This window comes from Macrotis lagotis, chromosome X, assembly GCF_037893015.1.
Source record: "Macrotis lagotis isolate mMagLag1 chromosome X, bilby.v1.9.chrom.fasta, whole genome shotgun sequence".
Lineage (NCBI taxonomy): Eukaryota > Metazoa > Chordata > Mammalia > Peramelemorphia > Peramelidae > Macrotis > Macrotis lagotis.
In genome coordinates this window covers 405,371,403-405,384,419 of record NC_133666.1, presented here as the reverse complement: position 1 = coordinate 405,384,419, position 13,017 = coordinate 405,371,403, and the positions used below count along the sequence as shown (strand labels likewise).

Sequence of the window (13,017 nt, the reverse complement as noted above, 5' to 3'; positions counted from 1 at the left end):
AGAATCAGACACAAGACCTTAAACATGAAATATTCAATATTTCTATCAGAGATTCCAACAAATGTGCCTTACAGTCTCCCAACTATGTCAGGATAGTCTTAAATTATAAGGATACATTGAATTTCCTTTACTTCTTTTTAGGGGCTCACCTATACAGATTTGCTGATAAAAATCACTGAACAATAAGTACTTTAATAGCAATTCTCTGATTAATAATGTATTCAATCCTCATTGTTTATCATAAAATCTAGTTTTTCTAAATCAGAAGTCAAGATTATTTTAATCTCCTGACCCCTTTTGCCCCAGATTCTTTCTTCTTTTTTCCTGTCATATTCTGTGATACAGTCAAGCTAATCTACTCATAATTTGAGCTAAGAAACTGATAATCTTTTCTAGAAATATTTTTCATCCCTTGAAAAGTTTTTGCCTTCCCTTCTTCAATATGCATATCCTAAGAAAATAAAAATTCATCTCCTCCAAGAAACATTTTTGCATTACTCTGCATCGTTTATGGAAACTTCATTCACTTTACAACTTACTTTTGCACACTGTTTTCTCCCATTACATTGCAAACTCTCTGAGGACTTTTATTTTTATCTCTACCCCCACCATTTAGTACAGTGTCTGGAAAATAGTAAATGCTTATTGAATGAAAATTACAGTGATAGTATCACTTCCATTAAAATGGAAACTAAAACTCTCTTAATATAAATTAGTTGCTTGCTTTTTGTATGTCACATATTATTGTTGACTCATATTGGATTTTTTAGATCACTAAAGATATGACCCCCTCCAGATCATTTTCTAAGAAAATACTGTCAAACTTTCCCCCTTTAACCTGTACTAGTTTGTATGGCATAAAATTTATCCCTATTGAAATTCATCTTACTGGATTCAGCTCAATTCCCTTTCCTAGCACAATCTTTTTGCATCTTGACTATAATCTACTTAGATTTTTTGTCATCTGCAAGTTTCATATGCAATTTTTGCCTTTATTTAAGTATATAAGTATATAAGAAGTTTTAAAAGCACTATTCCTAGGAACACTCTAAAAGTGATCTGTTTCCAAGGTAACATCACATTATTAATGACTGTTTTTTGTGTCCAGCTATTCATCCAATTAGGTTGCAAAGTCATTTAATTGTAATTCCTATCCAGTCCATATTCTTTACATTTTATATCATGAAAATGATTTTATTAATATAAAATTGAGGTAAACAATATTTAAAGCATTCTTCTGATCAGACAATTGAATAATACTGCCAAAGGGAAAAAATAAGGTGCCAATATTATGACAAAATCATACTGGTCTATTTGTTTCTCTAGATGTGAACTAAAATCTTAGAATTTTGCCAAAATTCAAAATCAAGCTTATTTTGTTCTAGTTTATGAACTCTAGTCTCCCTTTAAAAATTTCCTTTAAAAATTGGCCTTAATAATATCATTTTTCCTATGAGATTATATCTATGGTATATGTAGATCTCGAATATATATTATTAATTCCATGTAGCCTCCCCTAATTTAGAGATGAAAGAAGGGATTGCTTTTACATTTCTTTATATACCCAGTTCTTAATAAGTGCCTCACAGAGAGAAGTTGCTTAATGAATTCTTTTTGACTAACTTCCCCAGTTCTATGCCACAAATCAAGCACCACAATCTTTCAAAGATCATATACAATGACTAAATAATCACACTGAATGTTTTCAATACTAGATGTGACACACTTTTGTGTATCTTTTCCTAACATTATTTTCAGAGCCCATGCATGTCTTTTATAAATCAGTCAGGTTACATAAATACACATTTATGTCTTGAAAAACTTCTTTTTTTCTATATTGGAAGCTTTCATTTGTTTCTATAGAATTTTCCAAGATTCTAATCCCTCTCAAGGTCACATTCCTCACAGAAAGCAAAACCAGTAGGACTCAACCTAACTCTTCTCTGACCTTTTTGAAATTTGTCTTCTGGTATTTTAAATGTGTATCTGATCATATCTAACTTTTCTCTCTCACAAATACCAAAGTAAAATTGTCTCTTTCTCTTAACCTCTAAGATTTCCATCATCTCCACAACAACAACAACAACAACAACAACAACCAATTCCTATTTATAGGTGAAAATCAGATCTATAATATCAGTTCTCCTAGTGGTTTGTCTACCTTTTCAAAGATGAAACTGTGAGGAAACAATTCAAGAAATTGTTTGCTGTTGTGTTTCTGGCAGGAAGTTCTAGTCAGTGCATTCTGGAATGACTAAATATGCTTCCATGTCACATACATGATTTGTATTCTGAAAGTCATTTATTTATGTTGAAGTCTATTATATTCTCTTGACAATATCACTTCTGCTTCTTCCTCCTTGATTGGACATTCTCAAGTATGTTTGTTCCCTTTGCTCTGTGGATAGTCATATTTGGGTATCTTCTAAACATGCACACCTTTTAACTCTCATCAACTCTATGACATTTATGATATGAGATATGCTACTAGGATCTTCAGTCGACTTTGCTTGCAACCTTTATTTTGTATATTTTTATCCAAATCCATCATTTTACAGATATAAAAATTAAGACCTTGACAGATTGACTCTTCAAGGTCACACTGGTAGCAAGGAATAAAGTTGCAATTCAAATACCAATCTACTGATGTGAAAATTTATAATAATAAATACAATTAATGCATTTATAATTCACAGTACTTCCATATTAATTCTTATTGCATATACTATCTTTATATACTGAGAGAAGGAGAGAGGAGAATGAACATTTCATTTTTATTTGAGGTAAGAATTGTGTTTAGATAAGATTGGGTTACAAGATAAAAACAACCCTGCAGAACTTACTTTCATGGACTCTGGGAGGTATTCTATCATTTCCATTATAGGATACTTATTGGTTAGGGAAAGAGGACTGAATACCACCAAACAGTCATCCCATCTGTTGAAGAGGGAAAAAAGGCAAACCAAATTATTTATCATTCTATTTTCATAAAAGAGCAAAACTACTAGATAAAATATTGAAATGAGATGTTCAATTTCAATCATGATTTATAATGCTATTGACTTCATGAAAGTAAGGCTATATGATAATAAAATCCAGTACTTATATAGTGCCTTAAGGTTTAATAAACGACTTTACAAATATTATATTATTTTATCCTGTTAACATCCCTAAGAGGTAAGTACTAGTACTTTCTTCATTTTATTGATGATGAAACCTAGAGAAAAGAGATTAAGGAACTTGTCCATGGTTACACAGGTATTGCCTGAGGGTGAATTTGAACTCAGGACTTTCTGACTCCTAGTTCATTTTTTTATCCACTGTGCCACCTGGGTGAACCAAGTTAATCCTCTAGAAGTGAAATTTATATTCTGCCTTGTCCTTCAGGCAACTATTTAGGAGCAGTGGATGGTCATAATACATAAGGTAGGTAAAGCAACAGTGATAATTTCTCTGTACACCCCAGGGGGGTCATTCTTGGTGTTTTTGCCCATTCTTATAGGCCATAAGGAATGAAGGAGGGAGTGAATGAAGAAAGAAAGAAAGAAAGAAAGAAAGAAAGAAAGAAAGAAAGAAAGAAAGAAAGAAAGAAAGAAAAGAAAGGAAAGAAAGAAAGATGCTAATGGTAGCACATTGTGCTCTTACTAGAAAATCAATATTAAATTAAATCCAACAAACTTTTCCTAATTAAAGATTGAGACAGAATAGCTCTTTGTCCTCAAACAATTTATATTACAAGTAATACCATGTGATTCAGTAATTTCAGGAGAGAACACAGACAACTAAAGGCCTTGAGCAGAAAATTGACACCCAAGCTACTTCTTAAGATGTTCTGAGGGACTTCCAGGGTGGATCCAAGATGGCAGTGGGAAGCTATGAAGCTCCGGGAGTTTTCCCTAATCAACTTTAAATGAAACCTATAAACAGACCCTAAAATTACAGAACCCCCCAAACCAGGAGCGAAACAAGTTCTCAACTCAATATAGTTGGGAAAATGGGAAAGCTAGTCACAGGTCAGGGCTAGCAAGCCAGTGGTGCAACAGGCCAGCGTAAGAATCTGGGCCCCAGCTCACAAGACAAGGTTCAAACCCTGGGAATGCTGGTGGAACAGTCAATATTGATATAGGCTAGCAATCCTGAGCTCTGACTAAATAAAAACAAAAATAAATATAATTAACAGGGATAATGAAGGAGAAAGACATTGTAAGACTAAGGCTAAGTAATAGATATATTTGTGAAATTTTGTAAAATACTCCTTATAGTGTCCATCAATTAGGGAATGACTGAGCAAGATATGACATAGTAATATTATGTAGTACTATTGTTCCATTAAGAATCATGACTGACCTGACTTCAGAAAAGCAAGGAAGGAAGGAAGGAAGGAAGGAAGGAAGGAAGGCAGGAAGGCAGGAAGGCAGGAAGGCAGGAAGGCAGGAAGGAAGGAAGGAAGGAAGGAAGGAAGGAAGGAAGGAAGAAAGAAAGAAAGAAAGAAAGAAAGAAAGAAAGAAAGAAAGAAAGAAAGAAAAAGGAAGGCAGGAAGGCAGGAAGGCAGGAAGGCAGGAAGGCAGGAAGGCAGGAAGGAAGGAAGGAAGGAAGGAAGGAAGGAAGGAAGGAAGGAAAAGAAGGCAATGCATTATGAGTAAGAAAAAACATTGGCACAAAGCATAAAGATATGGATAGATTCAAAACAATTGGCTTGCATCTTATTAGAAACTTTTTTGTTATTTTTAAAGTTCTTCTCATTCTAATTCTACATACCTTTGCAAATATAGGATAGATTATGAACCTTCAAATAACCAATGGTTAAGTCTAACCTATCTTCTTACTATTCCTCACATAAAGTTCCTGTTTCTATGGATTTTCACTAGCTATCACTCATACTTGGAATGTAGCCCCTTCTCATTTCCATTTCTGAGATTTCCTAATTTTCTTCCAAGACTCTCAAAAGTCTACAAGATGTTATCTCTGTCAACTAAGTTGTAACATCCTTGTGGGAAGGTATTATTTCACTTTTGTCTTTGCAACCCCAGCACTCAACACACTACTCTAGTGCACAGGCATGACGATTGAGTTTCATTTTTTATTCCAGCCATTTGCTAATTTGCTATTTCTTATTTTACCTTTCATCTCCATACTTTTGCATTGGAATACAGCCTCCATGATTGAAATGGATTTCCTTATCACCTCTAAATTTGAGAATTTCTTTAGGACTCAACTGAAGAATCATTTCCTAAATGAAAACTGTTCTTATTTACCCAGTTGCTGCTAATGTCCTGCTTATCCACTTGGAAACCACTTTGTATATATATTTCATATTTACTTCATCAAGAATCAAGGGTTTTCCACCTCATTCTAAAAATAAAATCTCCTAAGGACATTAAATTTTTAAATTTCATCTTTGTAATACAGCTCTGGGTAATCCCTACACAGTTGGCACTTAATAAATGCTGATTGAATGAGTGGATGAGTGATTTGATGAAACAGGATGGGAGCTATAACTTCAATGAGAAGGTAGATATGGGAAAGGTGGGAAGAAATATATTTTCTTATGTTCTTAGAGATTAAATGTAAAATGATAGAAATATTTTCAGAAATATTCTTAACTTTTAGTTAAACCTTATAATGACAGCATTATCAGTGAAAAGCATTGGACCACACTGATTAATATAGCATAACTATAACCCAAATGTCTCTTGGAACATTTTTCAAATGTTTTGCAGAGTAGAAAGATAGTAGTACCCTCAACAGCAATAGGGAACATTAAAAAATGGTAAGCATTTGAGGGGAAAATGAGTTCAGTTTTTGATAGTCCCCAAAACAGGATTTTATTTTTTTTCTGTCTGTAAATTGTGCTTATATGTACATCATTGAATGAGTCCAAAATTGTATGTATATGACTTTAATTGAAGTTCGAAATGAGGTTACAGAGGAGATAACGTGTAAATAATAGAATTAAATGCCATTTAAATTGGTTGTTAGTTAAAAATGATAGTAGGTCTAACAGACCACTATCTACAAGTATATTTAAATCCCACAGTTTCCTCAAATAAGAGAGCTTGTTCCATTGGTTAAAATACTTTTCAAGCTAGTGTAAGCAATATTGGTATTAGAAGAAACTTCTTAAAAGCACATGGGCACAAAAAAGATTCAAAATCTCTGTTGAACTAGAATGAATCCTCAGAAATTGATATAATTTTTTCATTTTACATTTTACGATGTGTAAAAATGTGCAATATGTGTAAAATGGTTAAGTGAGTTGCCCAAAGTACCCAGGCAATATCTTAGATATGAAATTGGTATCTAAGTATTCTGTATCATTAATATTCTTTCCATTAAACTATACCCAAAGGGCAACAAAAATGTGCATACCCTTTGATCTAACAATACCACTACTGGGTCTATACCCTGAAGAGAAGATAAAAAAGGGTAAAAACATCACTTGTACAAAAATATTCATAGCAGCTCTGTTTGTGGTGGCAAAGAATTGGAAATCAAGTAAATGCCCTTCAGTTGGAGAATGGTTTAGCAAACTGTGGTATATGTATATCATGGAACACTATTGTTCTATTAGAAACTAGGAGGGATGGGAATTCAGGGAAGCCTGGGATTTGCATGAGCTGTTGCTGAGTGAGATGAGCAGAACCAGAACCAGAAAAACACTGTACACCCTGACAGCAACATGGGGGCGATGATTAACTTTAATGGAATTACTCATTTCATCAGTGCATCAGGGACAATTTTGGACTGTCTGCAATGGACAATATCATCTATATCCAGATAAAGAACCATGGAGTTTGAACAAAGTTCAAATGGTCCTTTAATTTAGAAAAAAATATCTGATATCTTATTGTCTGATCTTGTTATCTCTTATACTTTGTTTTTCTTTCTTAAGGATATGATTTCTCTCTCATCACACTCAATTTGGATCAGTGTACAACACGGAAACAATGTAAACACTGGCAAATTGCTTTCTGTGGGGGGAGGGAAGTAAGGTTGGGGGAAAATTGTAAAACTCAAAATAAATAAAATATTTAATTTAAAAAAATTCTTTCCGTTATACTATCATTTGTCCCAATTTACATTGTATTCTTCAAAATAATATTCTTGCTTCATAATCAGAGATTCTTTTGGTTCAAGGTATAGTATATACAGAGGCAAGTAGATGGCAAAGTAGGTAAAGTGCTGGCCTAGGGTCAGGAAGACCTACGTTCAAATCTGGCCTCAGATAGTTACTAGCTTTGTGAGCCTGGGAAAGTCATTTTATCCTCTTTGCCTCTGTTTCCTCAGTTGTAAAATGAGCTAGAGAAACAAAATGAGCAACAAAAATAATACATGAAAGAAATTTAGGGGGACATTGACAAAGAGCCAAAAGGCAATTCATATTTAAGCTTATGAATCATTGTCTAGTACCACATTTTGAAGCATTTTTGTTTTACAGTCCAGAATTTTACCTTTTGCTCCTAATGGCAGTAATAACAACCTCCTTTCTCCTATTATGGATGGCTTCATGCAAAAAGGAGGCTGATTGCTTGTTCATGACAATTTCAGCATCATAATCCAAAAGTAGCGCAACTGCCTTGGCATGTCCTTCCCGGGCAGCATAGTGAAGAGCAGTATTCTTCAGAGGGAAATAGAATATAAGTGAAAGGCAGTCACAAATCATCAAATAGTTGTTTGCTCATCTGTGGTATTAAGCTGCTAAGCAGCATTAAATTAACAAACAAGAACCACCAAACATATCAAAATCCATGAATCTAAAGTTGAGAGAAAAACTGTAATTTAAAGTTTAGGCTCCATTTTTTTTCTCAACGTCAAGGCATTCTGAGTATTTTCTTGCTGGGATTAGAGGGTTAGAAAGGGAAATTAGGAAGGGAAGGGTGATTTCATTTGTAAAACTGTGTTTCTGTATAAGGACTCTTTTGTATAGAACTACTTTTCTAGCTCATTCTTTCTTCTCTAATATCATACTGCTTTCCCTTCTTCCCTTTTTTTTAGGTTTTTGCAAGGCAAACACAGTTAAGTGGCTTGCCCAAGGCCACACAGCTATGTAATTATTAAGTGTCTGAGACCGGATTTGAACCCAGGTACTCCTGACTCCAGGGCCAGTGCTTTATCCACTATGCCACCTAGCCACCCCTCTTCCCTTTCTTCATTACCACTTTTTAGGGTTGACTTTCGTTATGAAGGGAAGGGATTTTAAACAATAAAACTTCAACAGGTGTAAGTTATTATAATACATACATACATACATACCCCTTCTTCATCTATGTGATCTGTGCATTTCACATTAGTATTAAGAATTATTTTCATAGTCTGAGTGTATCCTCCCATGGAAGCATGATGAAGAGCTGTCCAACCATTATAATCACTGTTAAAATAATAAAAAGTATATAAGGACATGTGACTATATGTAAATTTATATTCTAGATGTGTGCATATACATGTATGTAATATATATGGGCTAGTACAGGAGAAATATTAAAAGACATGGAAATCTTAGACATAGCCTTTATGAAAAATTTATGAAGTAATTGGACCTCAAATTTTATAAGATGAGGATGTTTGGCTAGGTTTTAATCTATGTCAATGAGAGCACTTAAAAATCAATAAAATCATGGATCCATTGAAATAATCCAGCATCAGGAACTTACTAGTTTTGTGTCTATGGTTCTGTAAAAGTTGCTTAACTTTTCAATTTCAGTTTCTTTCAGTTTTAGATAATAGCACCCACTTTCTATTGTTGTAGAAATGTCTAAAATGAGACATTTTATTAAAAGGCTTGCTATTGTTTTTAATGTGGAAGTGCACAAATGATTTCCTCTAACAAAATCTTCTTTTGCTGCTTCATCACTACATACATCTAACACAGTGGAGTGAAAGTTTTAACAATTCCTACTAAACTGGAAAGGTTTGAACTGTTGGCTTGGAGGAGATTAAATGTCTGTAATTTAAGCTCCAGCTTAATAGGGGTAACTCATCATTGCAAAATTGATCACTAGATAAATTAATAAATTTTAACCAAAGAAACTCAGGAAAATTATTAAATCAATAGATTAGGGAAATATTGTAATGAATATCTAATATAGTAACTCATACTATTTTAATTTTTTTAATTAAATTTTTTTTAAATTTTTTCAGGGCAATGTGGTTCAGTGATTTGCCCAGGGTCACACAGCTAGGTAATTATTATGTGATTGAAGCCATATTTGAACTTAGGTCCTCCTGACTCCAGGGCTGGTGCTCTACTCACTGTGCCACCTAGCTGCCCCCATTTTAGTGGAAAGGAAAGAGTGGAAAGGACTAGAGATTATTCACTAGATAATAATATTCCTAGATAGCTTCCTGACTAGTTGATTGGCCAGACTCAAAGAGTTCAATGCCATTTTGGAATGTGTGCAATTTAATGCCCCAAGCATTTGTGGTAGACCCGGTGATAACTGGCATCTACCATTGATCAGAAAATGAATGGCATACTCATCAATTTTGAATACTAGGGGCATAGTAGATAGATAACTCAATAAGTTATAATAAAGATTGAAAAGAAGTCAATTGGTCAATAAACAATTATTAAACATATAATATGTTCCAGGAATTAGGCTAATAGCTAAGGATAAAAACTTGGGCAAAAGAGTCCATTCTCTCAAGGAGCTCAGTCTAATGGGTGAAATAAATTGCAAATAACTATGTAGAAATAAATAATGTGCAGGATAAATTGGAAATAATCAATAGAAGAAAATTAAAACATCCAAATTCTGGTGCTGTTAAGACAATTACATAACACAGTGAATAGAGTAAAAAATAATCAAGTTCAAATCCACCCTTAAACATTCACTTGTTGTGTGATCCTGGGCAAGTCACTTAGCCCTCTAAGTTTCCTAATGTGTAAAATGAGCTGGAGCAGGAAGTTGCAAACCACACTTGTATCTTTGAGATGAAAACCTCAAATGGGGTCATAAAACAATAGACACTAATGAACAACTGAGTACAACAAAAGTGCTGTTAAACTTGCCTTGTGATCCTGGGCAAGTCTCTGAACCTCAGATTTCTCATCTATGAAACTGGAGATAGTAATAAATGATTAAAATTTCTCCCAGGAGTGTTATAAGATTCAAAATAAGTAAAATATACTATGCCTTATAGTCATAAACCCTAAAGCACTTTAAATGCCAGCTATTAGGATAAAAAATACAGTTTGCTATCTGGAAAATGGTTTTTTTTTGGCAATCCAAAAAAAAGGATATTTAAAATATTGTATTAACATGTTCTGACCTGAGAAATAAGGCACCTTTTTTCAAGAGAAATTTGACTACTTTATCATGTCCATTTTTTGCTGCCAAGTGTAATGGAGTCATTCCATTCTGGTCACCTTCATTCAAAAGTCTTGTATCAGTCATATCACGAACAAGTCTTTGACATGTGTTTATACGACCAAAACTTAAAAGAAAAAAAAAGTTATTTAACACAACTCTTTAGAGGTAAACAAGTTATTCAAAGATAGATACCTAGGTACATAATTATAGATAGATAAAGATAAGAGAGAGGATATAACAGATACACACTGTTCATGCATGCATGTGTGATACACATATATTAAATACATGTGTATATAAACACATATATAAGTTTATATATATGTATATATATATATATATATTCTATAACTTACTTGGCAGCAAAATGCAAAGGTGACCTGTTGTTTTTGCTTTTGGTACTAATGGAAACATTCAAGCAAAGCAAGTTGTTTACCGAAAGAGATACACCTTGGCTGCAGGCATAATGTAGAGGAGTACACCCATCAATGTCTTCATCCATTACAAGATTTTTAATATGCTGCATCTGCCAGGAAAAAATATTATAAAATCACCACAATGCTCTTTTAATATCGCTTTACCTCAAAATGAAAACTGAATCCTGTGTTTTTTACTGTATAATTTTAAATATTTCTAATATTCTTTAAAATACTATAATACACTACTCTCATTTACATAGTTCCTTAGAGATTAGGGCCATATTTATTTATTTGTTTATTTTTTTCTTTTTGAAGCTAAGTCCTCTCTCTCTCTCTCTCTCTCTCTCTCTCTCTCTCTCTCTCTCTCTCTCTCTCTCTCTCTCTCTCCCTCCCCCCAGGCTAAAAGTACCTGGGTCACTCACAGGACTGACCCCTATTTCCAATTTTGGTCAGTTTATTCCTCTTTAGGTAACTTGAGGCCTAGCTACCTCCACCCTAAGGACACACTGCATTGAGAGTAGACTTAATGTGGATGCCCAACTGGCTTAATATACTGCAGTTCAATACAAGTATTGTAGATGTGTGCCACTATACCAGTAAAAAAAGTATAAATTTTAAAAGGCATTATAAAAGGTGTTTAATCTCACATACAATGGTGACTAGTTACTGATTGATTATTGAAAATTTTGTGTTCTGAGTTGGTTTTCCAGTAGAAGTGATAGATTTGTACTGATCTCCTTATGATTACATAGGTAACAAATATATTTTCCAATTTTGCTATATGATCTCATATTAAAAGAAAAATCAAAGCTTTTGCTGCATACCTGCAGAAACTCCTGCTTCAATTTTTTTAGTCCATAAGGCTGTAGGACAGTTAAGTGTAAAAAGTTTCTCCCCAGATGATCTTTTATTTCTACATTGGCTCCTAAATAAATAACAAAAATGCATATTATTTTTATGCATTTTAAAATGTCCCAATACCAGGAAAGAACCAAAGCACAAACTGTACTTTAGTATTCACACAATGTTAAAAGATCTTGCAGAAAACTTCCAAGATTTTGGTTGTTTTATTCTACCATGTTCTCCCCAATTTCTGCCATCCAATCAAGAGTGAATGGGAACACATATATAAAAATAGTCCAAGATAAAAACCCATGACTGGGTGAGATACTCACTGGTAGAAAACACAGAGTCATCCAAATAAATTAAGGTGGATTTCATCTCATCTTGCTGACTGTTATTTTTTGTGTGGTTCAATCAACCAGATATAAATAAGATTTACTTGGCATCAAATTGCAAAAGAAAAAAGAAAAAAGAAAGCAAAAAAACATACAAGCACTATTCAAAGGGATCATCCTTGAAAATTTCCTCACTGTACCTTTAGAAAGTAATAAATTCACAATATTCCATGATGCAGAACTTGTTGCTAGTAGAAGTGGAGAACGGCCTTCACAATCAATACTGTTAATATTTGCTCCCTAAAGCAAAAGTGAAAAATCAATATAGGATTCACAAATAAAATAATATACTCTTAACATTCATAAGCAATAAAAAGGATGATATATTTAAAAAAAAGAAAACAACATTCCAAAATATTTTGCATTTCAAAAATCAAAAATATCTATCTATTCTTTTCTTTTCTTTTCATGGTAGATGATGAAACAACAAACCATTATATCACAATTTCAGGCAAATAAAATTATTCATTTTTTCCCATAAAAGTTGAATAGATTGTTGTTTTTTCATTGTCATACCATAGGAATTATCTATTACTATAGCATCAATTTGGATTTCATTCTTATAAGTCCATCATATCTGGATTTATTATTTGTAACAATAATAACAATAACAGTTTTTTTCTTACATTCACCTCTGAGAAGTCTAGTTTTCTTCAAAATTCAGTACAAATACTGTGTCTTTTCCTCCTACTCCCAGATGTTAGTGCCACTCCTCTGAAACTTCTGTTTCTATTTCTTGTGAAGTTTCTATTCCTCCATTAGAATATAAGCTTCTTAAAGTCAGGGACTATTTAATTTTTGTCTATTAATGCTCTATTCCAAGCACTGATTTTGGCATACCTCAAATATTTAAAGTCAATATTTTCTATTCTACCTTTGAACACAACATTTGGTATAACAAGAAACCAAAGTTTTGCTTTTTTTTTAAAATCACAATAAAGCCTTAAATTTCTTAGAAGTCAGTCATACAGCAAATTGCTCAAAATATGGTTTTGACTATTTTAATTTCATTTTAGACCTCATTTAAAATAGTTGCAAGTATATTGTAGA

General features: G+C 33.2%; 1 protein-coding gene across 1 annotated transcript in view; it reads right to left on the bottom strand.

Moving 5' to 3' along the window:
- TRPA1 (transient receptor potential cation channel subfamily A member 1) overlaps positions 1 to 13,017 on the bottom strand; it is a 53,637-nt gene that overhangs the window by 19,798 nt on the left and 20,822 nt on the right. The window contains exons 9-15 of the mRNA XM_074202052.1: positions 12,108 to 12,207; positions 11,554 to 11,654; positions 10,667 to 10,836; positions 10,270 to 10,434; positions 8,254 to 8,368; positions 7,452 to 7,618; positions 2,844 to 2,937 (exon numbers count right to left, since the gene is read on the bottom strand). Of these exons, the coding sequence (XP_074058153.1) occupies positions 2,844 to 2,937; positions 7,452 to 7,618; positions 8,254 to 8,368; positions 10,270 to 10,434; positions 10,667 to 10,836; positions 11,554 to 11,654; positions 12,108 to 12,207 (912 nt within the window). The remainder of the gene's footprint in view (positions 1 to 2,843; positions 2,938 to 7,451; positions 7,619 to 8,253; positions 8,369 to 10,269; positions 10,435 to 10,666; positions 10,837 to 11,553; positions 11,655 to 12,107; positions 12,208 to 13,017) is intronic.